The 13,733-nt window shown below is 37.6% G+C and overlaps 2 protein-coding genes across 3 annotated transcripts; one reads left to right on the top strand and one right to left on the bottom strand.

Moving 5' to 3' along the window:
• Positions 1-396: 396 nt before the first annotated feature.
• LOC306870032 (protein orai-2-like) lies at positions 397-6,150 on the top strand. Of its 2 annotated transcripts, XM_079417063.1 has the most exons (4): positions 397-522; positions 1,212-1,257; positions 2,155-2,390; positions 3,496-6,150. In XM_079417063.1, the coding sequence occupies exons 2-4, from the start codon at positions 1,218-1,220 to the stop codon at positions 4,057-4,059; spliced, it is 840 nt and encodes a 279-aa protein (XP_079273189.1). In that variant the 5' UTR covers positions 397-522; positions 1,212-1,217; the 3' UTR covers positions 4,060-6,150. The 2 variants fall into 2 exon arrangements, with proteins under 2 accessions (XP_079273189.1, XP_079273190.1); XM_079417064.1 differs by lacking the exon at positions 1,212-1,257 and having other exon boundaries at positions 410-522; positions 3,496-5,931.
• A 4,373-nt stretch (positions 6,151-10,523) lies between these two features.
• LOC306869885 (peroxisome assembly protein 12-like) lies at positions 10,524-13,445 on the bottom strand. Its single transcript, XM_079416812.1, has 4 exons — positions 13,395-13,445; positions 13,105-13,260; positions 11,763-12,298; positions 10,524-11,671 (listed from the first exon to the last, which is right to left on the bottom strand). The coding sequence occupies exons 2-4, from the start codon at positions 13,228-13,230 to the stop codon at positions 11,281-11,283; spliced, it is 1,053 nt and encodes a 350-aa protein (XP_079272938.1). The 5' UTR covers positions 13,231-13,260; positions 13,395-13,445; the 3' UTR covers positions 10,524-11,280.
• Positions 13,446-13,733: the final 288 nt, after the last annotated feature.

The raw sequence follows: 13,733 nt of genomic DNA on the forward strand, positions 1-13,733 counted from the left end.
AGTGATTATTTTATCTCAGCACGTACATTTTGACATCCTTGCGTGTCATATTACCTGTTCTAAACGAACATGTTTATGAACATATTGCTGTTTATGTTTTTTTTCTATTACATTTTTAAATTAATGGTATTTAATGTTTCCCTAGTTCTTGCAACCAAGCTTCGAACCTCAATATAATTTGTATTTACACTACGGAAAATTCATCATCGGTATTTATACTCCGATTTCTGTGGGTTGATAAAACTCAGTAAGATCATAAAGAGATTTCCAGTAGATTTAATTTGTAACATTTCTGTTTTTTTTTGGCTCGTTGTGAGTCATCGCAGAAACGGTTTTCAGTTCAGGGTGAGTCGAGAACCGCACAGACTGATTCAGTCCGATGCATTATAAAGATCCGACTCAAAAGAACGATTCGCTGAGGAAGCGAGTCCAGCTAGAGCTGTCAACGACCATTTCTCTCCCAGATCCACTTTCTGCGTCGGCTCTCACGTGGATGTGAACAGATAGTGATTGGCAGAAAAGGTGAGTTGAACGCGAGCGCAAAGATGATTTCAGTACAGCTGTGCATGTGTGATCGGCGATGCTTTTTCATATTGTGTGCTTGTGGTGGTGTGAAAGGGAAGTTGTGTGTGCTGAGAAACACATTTGTGGCCTGGCATTCATTGTGCTCCGATTTGCAAGTGAATAAGTCGACCTCACAGAAACACACCTTGTTTAGAAATATATATTTGCACAGCGGCTGTTGACTAACAAACAATTAATCTTGTTGTTATTCCATGTAATTTTATGCGTGGTCGTCTTATACTGTATTTTTGTTGATATAACTCATTAGGAGGTTAGAAAGATTAGTAGTCATTCTGCCTTCTAAAGGAATCGGGAACCAGTAAATGCAACATGTTCCTCTCTGTTTAAACACATGCATGTAAGACGGGGCAAGTTTATTTATATAGCACATGTCATACACATTTTACAGTGTAAATATTATTATTTTTTTTTTCTTATACTTTTTATTTATATAATGATTTTGAAGAGTAACCATGTATTGAGAATGCATACAGCACCACAGAGCCCAAGACAAGCAGAGTACAGTATTTCACATTCATTTATGCTATTTTAACATTATTTGCCTTTGTTCATTTTTAGCATTTACTGATTATAAGTGTTAGTTGCAACTTGTAATTATTTAACATATTAATTTTCTATTTAACCAGAGATGCATGATGAAAACCAGTCCTAAAGCAGAGCAAGGCCAATCAGGTCTGTTTCACATTTTTAAATTATATTCTTCTGTAACAGATAGTAATACCATGCCACTGAATGATTAACATACTCATATACCATGGTATTTACAAAGTTCGTTAAAGAATACCACAGAATTATTATATTAAAAATGCATAAAAGCACGACACCACTGTATCTGGTCCATTTTTGGTACTTATTGTGAAAGTAAGATTATTTATTTTTACATCCTTATATGTCACCCTGGACCACAAAACCAGTCATAAGGGTCAATTTTTTTACAATTGAAATTTATACATAATCTGAATAATTAAGCTTTCCATTGATGTATGGTTTGTTAGAATAGGACGATATTTGGCTGAGATACAACTATTTGAAAATCTGGAATAAAAAAAAATCTAAATATTGAGAAAATCACCTTTAAAGTTGTCCAAATGAAGTTTTGATATATTTATGGTAAGAAAATTTACCAAATATTTTCATGGAACATGATCTTTACTTAATATCCTAATGATTTTTGGCATAAAAAGCGATAATTTTGACCCATACAATTGCTACAATTAAACATACTGTGCTACTTATGACTGATTTTGTGGTCCAGGGTCATATATTTCACTATAGACTATTTTCTGTGAATGTGCGAGACTTAAAATGTCTCTTCTTTAGCCGCTCTAGGCAAATAACTAGAAGAATAACAAAGTGCAGTAAACTGTAAAACAATTTGCACTACAATGTTTATGATTACGATAATAAATTAATATAATCTAACAAATACGATTTTGCAATAACAAACAGCATAACTCTGTTTTTGTACAGCTAAAATAACTAGAAGCGATTGACACTGGAAGCTTTGCACATTCAAGCCACAATTGAAAGTTATATTATATGATGTTTAACTGTTAAACTATTATTCAGTTACTATGAGCAGTGAGCTCAGTGTGCCAATGGGCTCCCCCGCTCCCGGGGGCGCAGACCGGCTGCAGGATGGCGGTGGGATGGACTACAGAGATTGGGTTCGGGGTAGCTATTTGGAGCTGGTCACCTCCAACCACCATTCGGCCCAGGCTCTCTCATGGAGGAAGCTCTACCTCAGCAGGGCCAAGCTCAAAGCCTCCAGCCGAACCTCAGCCCTGCTGTCGGGCTTTGCCATGGTGAGTATATGACACTCTGTGATAAGTGTGAGCTATCAAATGTATGTGACTCTTGTCATGGCCACACTCTTTTGTAGATTGTATTTCAGTGAATGTATCAGGAAACCGTTGCTAAATGGTTTGGAGATAAGATTGTCTTGAATCATTGTCCGATGGAACTTTGTGTCTAACCACTTTTGGCCAAGATAGAACATCACAGTGACCACCCACTTGACCGGAAATATTTTTCACATTCATTCTCTCCATAGGGACTTCAAACATTCTTCAGTAAAGAGTTCTGAAACCAAGCAGTTCTGAGATGATTTGCAACATTACAAACCTTGATTTGAAGCAAACAAAAGACTTTAGCTAGTTCAATTATTCTAATCCTAGCTATTTTATTATAGGATACAATAGAATAAATATGTAAGTGATTTATGGTAATTGACTGAAGTATAAAACAATTTCTTTTTAGTTTATCCCAAAATATTCATTCATTAACAAGAGTGTGTAGTCCGCGCCAATAGCCACTACGAGTAGCACTCGAGTTTAAGTCCTGGCTCGTGGACCTTTCCGATCACACCCCCACCCCCCCCACCTTGCTTCCTGTCTACAATGCTGTCCTATCCTAATAAAAGCCAAAAACGGCAAAATAAATAAATTTAATTAAAATAAATAAAAAGATACTGACTTGAAAATGTCTTTGAAGTCTCTTTTGCTCACCAAGGCTGCATTTATTTGATTTATTCAATCAAAAATAGTGAAAGTATTATTGTGAAATATTACAATTTAAAATAACTTTTCAATTTTAAAATGTAAATTATTCCTGTGATGCAAAGCTATATTTTCAGCATCATTACACCAGTCTTCAGAGTCACAGGATCATTCTAATATTATGGTATGCTGCTTTAAAAAATTCTTATCAATGTTGAAATCCATTGTGCTGCTTAATATATGTATTTATTTTTATTTTATTAATATTTTAAACCGTGATTCTTTTTTCAGGATTATTTGATGAATAAAAAGGTCAAAAGAACAGCATTTATTTGAAAATAGAAACCATTTGTGACATTTTACGGGACCATTGCCAGTTTTATTTTATTGTTTCTCATGTGGTTGTGACCAGGTGGCCATGGTGGAGGTGGAGCTGGAGATGCAGTACAGTTATCCCCGGGTCCTGCTCATTGCATTCAGTGTGTGTACCACAGTGCTGGTGGCCGTCCACCTGTTCGCCCTCCTCATCAGCACCTGCATCCTCCCCAATGTGGAAGCTGTCAGCAACATCCACAATCTCAACTCCGTCTCCGAGTCTCCCCACGAGAGGATGCACCACTATATTGAGCTGGCCTGGGGCTTTTCCACCGCTCTGGGGATCCTTCTGTTCCTGGCAGAGGTGGTGCTCCTCTGCTGGATAAAGTTCTTGCCAGTTGACTCTGGGACGCAACCCGAGGCACCCCTCAAGCAGAACTGCAGTTCTCCTGCGGTTCAGCCCGGCCACAGCGGCTGGCAGGCGGCTTTGGCCTCTACCATCATCATGGTGCCAGTTGGATTGATCTTTGTGGTGTTCACCATTCACTTCTACCGCTCGCTAGTGCGGCACAAAACAGAGCGGCACCATCAGGAGATCGAGGAACTGCACAAAATCAAGGTGCAGCTGGACGTCCACGAGCGAGGCCTGCAGGTGGTGTGAAATCCAGGGATGCTCTTCATTTCACGCAGTGATGTTCCATCGCTTGACTCTTCAAGCTTACACGCACATTAAAACTCCTCCTCGAGTCTTTCTGGCTTATTTTCAGTTTTCTTCTGAGAGGAAATGCCTTGTTACCTGGTGGGAGGAATACTTGTGTAGAAAATTAGAAAGATTTACAGCAAAAAGGCGCACGTTTACAAGATTTCTACCGCAAGGGCTATTTATTTTGTATTTCTTTAGGCTGTAGGTCATTTGGACTTGTTTTTAAGTGCCATTTTCTGTTTCCATGCCTCTTAATATATAAAAATGGATATCACAGAGTGGCTTGCTTTAATATCGTTTGCCTTTTTCTCTTCCTTTTTGCAGTGCCATCCTGGATCGATAGTGTGCCACAGATAATGAGACCAAATGAGTTGGTCTTGGATCCATTATGGATCAGAGCTGCCAGAGTCACTGCCAGAGTATCTTTAACTGCAATATCCAGCATTTATAATGTACATGCCTGTTTGAGCTTCAGTTTAAAGTGATGGATATTGTCATCATTACTCACCCTCATGTTGTTTCAAACCTCTATGACTTTCTTTTGCACACAAGAAGATATTTTAAACTGCTTTTGTCCATGTTGGGAAGGTCAGTGGTTCAAAACAACAATGGACTTTGTTGTCTTTCACTGTATGGACAAAATAACATATAAGAAGGAGATAATGCTTTATGTGAGGGTGAGTAAATGACCGAATGTTCATTTCCCTTTAAGAAAACAAAAACTGAACAAAATGATGCACCCCGTACAGTTTGTGTGTTAGTAGTGGATCTATATTACTGTAATCTTCCAGCCTGCAGAGTTGTCGTCCTAAAAAAGGATTCATCTTAAATCTGTTACAGAAGTATCGCTCGTACTAGGCCTATATGTAGTGCAGTATTTTTAGCTTGGGTGTGAAATCTAGACGCTTTAGCCAGACTCACTGCGTGCTTGTATTTCATTGAAGGTTTTGCATGTGTCGTCATAATGCACTGTCACTTGTCAAGCACAAAGGTGGAGTTTTTATCCATATTCATATATAGTCACACAAGGCCTATTGAATGTTATTCCTGTGGGCTACTAGAAGTTTACATTGTCGATGTCAATATCCAGGGTCAATGATGGTTTGCTCCAACAAATGACTTTAATGGGCACAGTTAGTTTTAAAAATACTTGAGAAAGACAAAAAAGCTTTGCCGAGCTGAAACCGTTTAATGTGAAAATGTAATGTAAAGTTGGCAGTCCTATCATCAAGCTCAAAATAATGTCTGATATTTAAGTCAATTTGAGGAAAACATTCCAGGGGGAAAAGAAGTCTGACCAATTTCTGCCTGCCTTAAACAATTAAACTTACAAAAGTGCACTTGTAGTATAGTCCATGGAAATGATGTGTCCGATTTGTTTTCAGAGTATGCAGACGGATTTCATCTGCTGTAGGCCTTTCAGAGCACAGAGTTATAGTTTGCTTCATTTCATGCCTAAGCATTAATTTAATAGCATGTTCATGGGTCAATTCTGTAACCAGGCATAGTGAAGCACTACTCGTTTCATAGCTCAGACAAGTGAACTTGACCAAAGTGTGTGTACTCTGCTTGTGGGGGCTTTTAAAAGCACTTTCCTTTTTGTGTATGTGTGGAAAAATACTGTTAGTGTCATTTTGATAGTTCTTTTGCATTGTGCCACACTATCAATAGATAAACGCATATCTAGTGTTTTTTTTTTTTTTTTTTTTTTTTTTTTTTTGCATCTAGAACGTAGCCGACTATTATCGAAACATTTTGAGCATGTCCTTTCACAATCTGTCTGTACTTGTATGTTAATTTGTCAAATAAACAACCTATTTTGTTTACTTCAAATCTTTATCATTTCTATGTCCAATGGACATTTGACATGCCTCTGCGATCTGTTCAAGAACAGACTGCTGTTTTGTGACTTTCATAGTCTCTTGTTACAATAAATGACTGTCTGAATTAGCAGACAACCTTAAGAGGATGAGTCATGAAAATGCCTGGGTCGTACCACTCAAATCTCATGTTCATTATCATATATTATTAAAATTGCTAATTATTTGCACATCTCTGTAGTATTTTGTTGCACCGTCTTTAATGTTACACACACACACAACTTTATTAGGAACACCTTGCTAGTACTGGGTTGGACCCCCTTTTGCCTTCAGAACTGCCTTAATTCTTCGTGGCATAGATTCAACAAGGTGTTGGAAACATTCCTTAGAGATTTTGGTCCATATTGAAATGATAGCATCACACAATTGCTGCAGATTTGTCGGCTGTACATCCATGATGCGAATCTTCCGTTCCACCACATCCTAAAGGTGCTCTATTGGATTGAGATCTGATGACTGGAGGCCATTTGAGTAAAGTGAACTCATTGTCATGTTCAAGAAACCAGTCTGAGATGATTTGAGCTTTGTGACATGGTGCATTATCCTGCTGGAAGAAGCCATCAGAAGATGGGTACACTGTAGTCATAAAGGGATGGACATGGTCAGCAACAATACTCCGGTAGGCTGTGATGTTTAAACGATGCTCAATTGGTACCAAGGGGCCCAAAGTGTGCCAAGAAAATATCCCCCACACCATTCCACCACCACCACCAGCCTGAACCGTTGAGACAAGGCAGGATGGATCCATGCTTTCATGTTCTTTACGCCAAATTCTGACCCTACCATCTGAATGTCGCAGCAGAAATCGAGACTCATCAAACCAGGCAACGTTTTCCCAATCCTCTATTGTCCAATTTTGGTGAGCCTGTGCAAATTGTAGCCTCCGTTTCCTGTTCTTAGCAGGAGCGGCACCCGGTGTGGTCTTCTGTAGCTGTAGCCCATCTGCTTTAGATAATTTTTTTTTCTTTTTTGGAAAGATTGCTGTACTACAGAAAGAAAATATTTAATTATAATAATTTGGGAAATGTGTTTAATTCCTTAATGTTAACATAACTTATGTTACAATGCAAAATGGCAAAGAAATGGGATTCATTAGAATGCCTATTCTTTTTATTTAAATTTTAGGGTAAAATATGGCTGAACAAGTTTGTGTGAGATTCACATTAGTACATAAGACTGATCCTGGTCAGTATCTGTTGCTTCTGGGAAGCATGTGAATGGTCAGGTTTCATAGCTGTGATTCACACATGAAGTGAGGCTGCAGTCAATTACATGGAGACACGCTGGCTAAGAAAGGCATTGCAAATTAGATTAAAGCAAGTATGCAATGTAAGTAATCCACATTCAATCCAGAAAGCTACAAAAACTGTTGTTTGATTAATTTAATGTGGGTTGAACTGTATAAAAACCTCTCGTTTCTAGTGTTTTTGATAAGTTCCAAATGTCCAGCCAGGCGTTTGAGAGCAGCTTAACCTCTTTTGACCTCAGTGACATGAATTAACTCTTTAAATTACTGATGATCCCTTGGGCTTGATTAGTAATTCAGGTGAAGCTGTGTTACGCCACAGGCTAATGATGATGAAGTGTGAACAGGTGTGCAGACGAGGCCTCTATAGACAAACGAATAAAGGTTGAAAGGCAAAAGCAGTTTCCATGTTACCTAATCAGTCAATGACTTGACAAGCAGTGGTTTTGTATGAAGCTGCTGTTGAAAACCAGTTTCAAGTAGGTTTCCAAGATGTTTGAAGTGTTAGATCAAGTTCAAATGTGTATTATACATAACTAAGCAAGTATTTATTGACTTGTGCCTATTTTTAAGAAACAAGCAGGTTTGAGGGAAAAGTTAGGCTTGTAAGTTAGGCTACTTCAGTCTTTGATGCCAGAGTCTACTACAACAGGCTTTGGTTAGTGTTTGTCAGTTATTCAAACTTTGGTAGATGGTAAGTGATTCTGCTTAGTTGTTGAAAGTGGCCATGCAAAGTTCCTGCAGCGATGATGAAAGAACTTAACTGACTTGGTATTGCTGCCCTTTGGCATCATTGACCAAGATCTGATTGACCAAGTTTAATCTTCTCTCTGAGCTGCTGACATCTCATGACTGAGTTTGAGCAGAGACACAGTTTGCACTACTAATACTACAAAGGTAGAAACCAAAGATTGTTTGTAACTCTGTACTTTAACGTCCTTTTATTTTGTCTTATTCTCTTAACTAGTGATGGCACATACAGTAATGCTGCAGTATCAGGAAGTTTTCAGGGAGTGGTAACAGGGTCTCAGGGGTTTGGGAAAATTCCTTGGCCCTATTTTTAGACTGGGAGTATCAATCTACCAGTTCTGTGAACACGCTGGTTTAAACACTCTTGTAGTCTCAACACTTAAATGTCCTGGGCCCCTGACTGCAACACTGTTGCCACCTCCTGTTTGGAAACAGCTGAAAAGTGCCAATTATGATTGAGTAAAAAAAAAACAAAAAAAAACACTGTTACAAATCTGTGAAGTTTAAAGGGACTATAAGGGGGAAATACAAGAAGTGCAATAACGTTTTGCACATTTTTCATAGCACAAGAGCCCAAAAGCTCTAGGTCTTTAGGAAAATCTCCAAGGCTGACCCACCATGAGTTCTGAAGCTAAAGAGGCTTGGTTTTCAGATAGCAGCTTTTGCTTCAAAACAATGTATTTGATTTATTTTTGGGCTGACTGGATTTGGTTCAGCTCACTGATCACTGTTGTGCTCTATTGAAATATGCCTTTGGTTGTTGACCTGCCTGTTCAAACCAGATTATCTACTTTATTCAAATATGCTTAAATGAGCAAAACCAACCAGGTTCACTTGAACATAAGTAGGTATATAGAGCACTGCAGTGATGTATTTTTGTAGGCCAACTCAGAATTGTTTCCCATTGGTTTATGGATTATTGCAGAAAAGCAGCTCTCTGGCCAACAAAATGTCATCATGATTTTTGCTAATAAATATAAGTTTTGAAGCCTAAACACTACTGTCACATGACGTCAGCCTCACCATAACTAAGCTTCCAAGAACTCTTTCAGTTTGTAAGATATTTTAAGCTTGAGTTAGGCTAGTTTTGCAAGAGTGTAATTATAAACACAAGACTGTGAAAGCAGACTATTGAGTGAGTTTATCTGCTTTTATCATCATTAAATTATATTTTGATTCATCTCATAAAAATTATATTTAATGTCCCCAACAACTTCTGTAGTCCCATTTAACCGCTTTTTTTCGAGACAAGTAAAATTAGTTTGTCGTAGAAGAAAACATGAAACTATCCATGAGCTTGTTAACTATAGACCTTATTTCTGAAAATGAACCACAAACCTATCAAAACCTACTGACTTCAGGACAATGAAACCACAAGTGGTAAAGTGCAAACTCATTTCCTGGTTTTGGCCTACAAAAAATACATTCTCCATGCAGTGCTCTACAGCAAAATCACCTTGCTTTTCCTCCATCTGTAATCAAATCAGTGATGTAAGGAGCTCAGCTGTCCACAGATTTGATCATTTGGTTGACTTTTCAAAACTTCATCTCTCTGTTTCTTGCACAATTAATCTGCCAGTCAAGACAGCATATAAATGTTCTCTTACGGTTTAAGGCTGTCAGAAGCCCCTCGTGCATGTTGGTAAATCTGTTTTAGTCAGCTGTAAATTTGAGAATAAACTCAGGCTTGTTGCTATATATAAAATGTTCTGCCAAGATTAATGAAATGGCTCTACACTGTAAAAAAAAAAAAGAAACATTTGAGCCATCTTAATTTTAAGACAACCAGCTTCAGCAGATTTTTGAGTTTTCTCAACTTTTGTTTATTCAACTAAAAGTTGAGAATCTCCTACAAAAATAAGTTGAGAGAACTCAAAAATCTGCTGAAGCTGGTTGCCTTAAAATTTTAAGATGGCTCAAATGTTTTTTTTTGTTTGTTTTTTTACAGCATATTTAAAGGAAAGGAAGTGACGTGTGGCCAAGTATGGTGACCCATACTCGGAATTTGTGCTCTGCATTTAACCCATCTAAGTGCGCACACACAGCAGTGAGTAGTGAACAAACAAACACACACACACCCTAAGCAGTGGGCAGCCATTTGAATGTAACCGTGTGAAAATAGCACCATATGAACTTAAGTTGGATCAGCTGTCATCAGTATCATAGACTGTCCTATGCTCTTCTATAACTGTCTGAGTTCAATAAAACAAATGGTTTAAATTATCATACTAAAAATTTATGAGCTTATGATTGAAAGAAAATATAAAAATGTGTAAAAATACATGTGAATTAAAGTCAGCATTACATGAAAATTCATTTTGTAAATGCATGTTAGATTAAAAAAAATTTTTTTGACATGTTTTAAAATGTCGTAAGTGGAGCTTCTCTGACAAGGTTTCTGCAGGGTTTATGAAGATAAATGTAAAACTTTTAGTGAATTTTTTAAGACCAGTTAAAGAAAATGTAAGGAATAAACTGAAGGAAGAGTTCCAACAGATCTCTATTAGCCTACTTTTGAATTCATTTTACAAAAAAAAACGTTTTCTGAGAAACTGATCAAAATGATGTGTTTATGATTAAAACAAGAAGAAATATCTGGGAGCTCAGAAAAATCAACAATTCAAAGGGGATGTTTTCATACTCCACTGACAGATACAAAAACAATTTCTGAGAAATCCATTTTTCATCACAAGACGTAGATATCTTGATTTAACACTTGTACTGGAGAACAAGACAATGTGACCCTGGACCACAAACCCATTGCGTATGCATATTACAAATCAAAAATTAAGTTTTGATATATTTACGGTAGGAAATTTACAAAATATCTTCATGGAACATGACCTTTATATCCTAATGATTTTTGGCATAAAAGAAAAGTCGATCATTTTGACCCATACAATGTATTGTTGGCTATTGCTACAAGTATACCCCTGCTGGTTTTGTGGTCCAGGGTCACACATGTATTTTTTTTTTAAGTCAATGCACTGTTTATTGCCGTCATGATGACTTTATGGATTTAAGACTTTTGGCATCAACTTAAAAGTTGATGCGCCCCTCCCCTTAAATAAGAGTTGGTGATGATATCTGTACAAATGTAATATTTACACATTTCACAAATTAATTATCCATTATAACCGTATCACAAAAACTAATTCTAGTAACTTATAAAAAGCATTTTAGCCTCCCTTAGGATAATTAAAACTAAACCTGTTCACCTGAACAATGTGCCAAAATTGTCAAATCAGTCAGTTCCACATTAATAATGCATCTTAGAAACAAAATTAAACAGATTTGACCAGTCTATCCATCAGGTGTGTATATTTTAATGAGGTGCTGCAGTCCTGAAGGGTAGCCAGTGAGGGGACACCTGTGATTGGCTTTAACATACACATATATACACTTGTAACAAAACACACAGCCTGAAGTGGCCAGCGCGGTGTCATTGGTGCGCACTTTCCTGCAGAGCGGGCAGACTTTGATATGTGTGGGTGACGTCTCCTGGCTGTGAAGGTGGAGAGGCGGCGGAGGGGTTGGAAGGGAGGTCAAGGATTTAACGCTGCTCTGGTTCTCGGATGAATACCACCACTCCAGGAACTGCAGAAAAAACACTCCCATCGAGAGGCTGGTTGACAGAGACACAGCCACACCACCAACCGCTGAAGAGACCAAGTGCTGAAATTTCTCTTTAAAGCTGAAAAGAGAGATTTTTGCTTTAATTAAACGTCTTTATATTTTGATAAACCTCAAGAAAATAATGTATAAGAGACTCAAAATAAACTCACCTTTGACTGGGGCTCAGTGCTGGGCCCGATGGCTTGAGATCCAGGCTGTGCATGTCATCAGCTGTGAGATATGAGAGTTTAACCCCTGCCAGCCACAGGAGCGGAGAATGTGTCTGTGTTTTGCTGAAAACATACAAAAGCTGTTGGCAAAAGACCCAGCCATCCCAAGCCATGCACACAAAGGGGTACGCAGCCAAAAAAGCCCTGTACAACTTCTGCAAGAAGGACTGTGGCAAGCGGATGGAGAAGTCGTCCTCGTCTTTCTGTCGAGCTAGGATTTTTTCCAGTTTGGTGTGTAGGTAAGGAAGGAGGGCCAGAAGGAACAAGGAGCTCCAGTGCTGTCTGCGCCGGAGCCCCAGATGAGCTGCACGTGTGCTGTCTTCTCCTACACGCTTCAGACCGTAAAAATTCTCTGAAAATGAGGCGCTGGTGTGGGAAAGGAAATGATGCTGCAATAACATGTCCAGGATAGCATAAATCTCATCAAACCTCCTCCAAAGAACTCCATAGCGAGCAGGGTTAGAGATAACAAGGATCTGTGGACAAAGACAGGGTTTACACATCAGGAGTATTCAATGCACGTAAATACTGGAAAATGTATTACTATATTTTAGCATATGTAAAACAATAAAATTATGTTTGCAATGGTATGCTAGGGGGGTCCATGGAAAAGTTCAGAGAAAAAAAAGTGTAAAAAATTAATTAAAATAAATCAAATTTATTTAAAAATCTGATTAAATGAAAATTAAAGTAAACTAGATTAAGATCAACTAAATAAATACACAATATACAACAGTACAGGACTACATGAAGTAGAAAAATAAAGTAAAAATGTAGCTTAATATAAAATAAATAATTTCCAAATTATGATTTAGACGTAAAATAGATTTTTTCACAGTGCAAAATCAGTCTTTCTACAAGAAAGTCTATAGAGGACATTTTATCATGTGGATCCATCATGAGAAAGATCATATTTGGGGGTCTTTGGCATCTAAAAGTTTGAAAGCCCATGGCCTATGCTGGAGATGAAAGGTCAAGTTGAACCCATTGCATTGTGGGATACAGGTTTCAAACACAGTGCTCTTTGGATTGTATTCTGCTCATTATGGAAAATATAGTGGGTGATAAGGTATTCACGGGCACAGTATACATAGGACTATACTGCTAGTATTATATCTCACACAGTCTAAGTTCTTGTGATTCACTTAACAATCTGTCAGGTATATTAGAGCATGAGGCAAAGATAGATTTTTGGAAGCAAGATTAATCTTGTGCCATAATGTCATTTACAGTACAGTGGTGGCAAATGCAGTACAAAGATATATTAAATGCGTGAGCATACCTTCACAGCATGCAGTAACGCAGGTTTAACAGCACTCATCAAAGAGTCCTGAGCTAAAACCTCAAATACGGAGGGTCTGTCTTCAGCTGGAGCCGCTGTTGTTATATGTGCTCCTCGCTCTGCCATTACACTGGGATCAGTACTGATGGAAGCGAACTGGAAAGTTCAGACAACAACAAAGCGAGTGAATATTGTATAATTAGTCCTAAGAGTCTTTTAATAGTAATATTTTCATCGTTCTATTAAATAACACTGCAGAAAAATAATGCACGATAACGGTCACAACATACAGCAATACTTTGTCTTTTTCCTGTTACTAGCGTTATTCCTCTGTCGTTTTTTAAGGTAACTAAATAGGTTCTTACTGCCACCTACTGTGCTGGTGTAGTCTATTAAATATTCCACTGTTTCTAGAGTCAAAACATAAGAATACATGAAAGATCTGCCTTTTATAAACTTATTCTTGCAATGTTCATGTGGTTATTAATAGTTATTAAATTATAAATATAATTTAAAAGGTTTTGATTTATTCAGCAGTATCAAATACTTGTATTTATGCATTAAAACAGTTATTTTTATATCTTGTATTAACAGCACATGCCTGTATATGTATACATTTGTAAAATATT

This window comes from Barbus barbus (genome assembly GCF_936440315.1).
Source record: "Barbus barbus genome assembly, chromosome: 5".
NCBI lineage: Eukaryota > Metazoa > Chordata > Actinopteri > Cypriniformes > Cyprinidae > Barbus > Barbus barbus.

Coding starts and splice junctions, on each gene's coding strand:
- LOC306870032 (XM_079417063.1), top strand. CDS start 1,218: ATGATGAAAACCAGTCCTAAAGCAGAGCAAGGCCAATCAG. Junction 1,258..2,154: donor AGCAGAGCAAGGCCAATCAG/GTCTGTTTCACA, acceptor ACTATTATTCAG/TTACTATGAGCAGTGAGCTC. Junction 2,391..3,495: donor TGCTGTCGGGCTTTGCCATG/GTGAGTATATGA, acceptor GGTTGTGACCAG/GTGGCCATGGTGGAGGTGGA.
- LOC306869885 (XM_079416812.1), bottom strand. CDS start 13,230: ATGGCAGAGCGAGGAGCACATATAACAACAGCGGCTCCAGCTGAAGAC. Junction 12,299..13,104: donor CGTTACTGCATGCTGTGAAG/GTATGCTCACGC, acceptor CTTTGTCCACAG/ATCCTTGTTATCTCTAACCC. Junction 11,672..11,762: donor GCACTGAGCCCCAGTCAAAG/GTGAGTTTATTT, acceptor CTCTCTTTTCAG/CTTTAAAGAGAAATTTCAGC.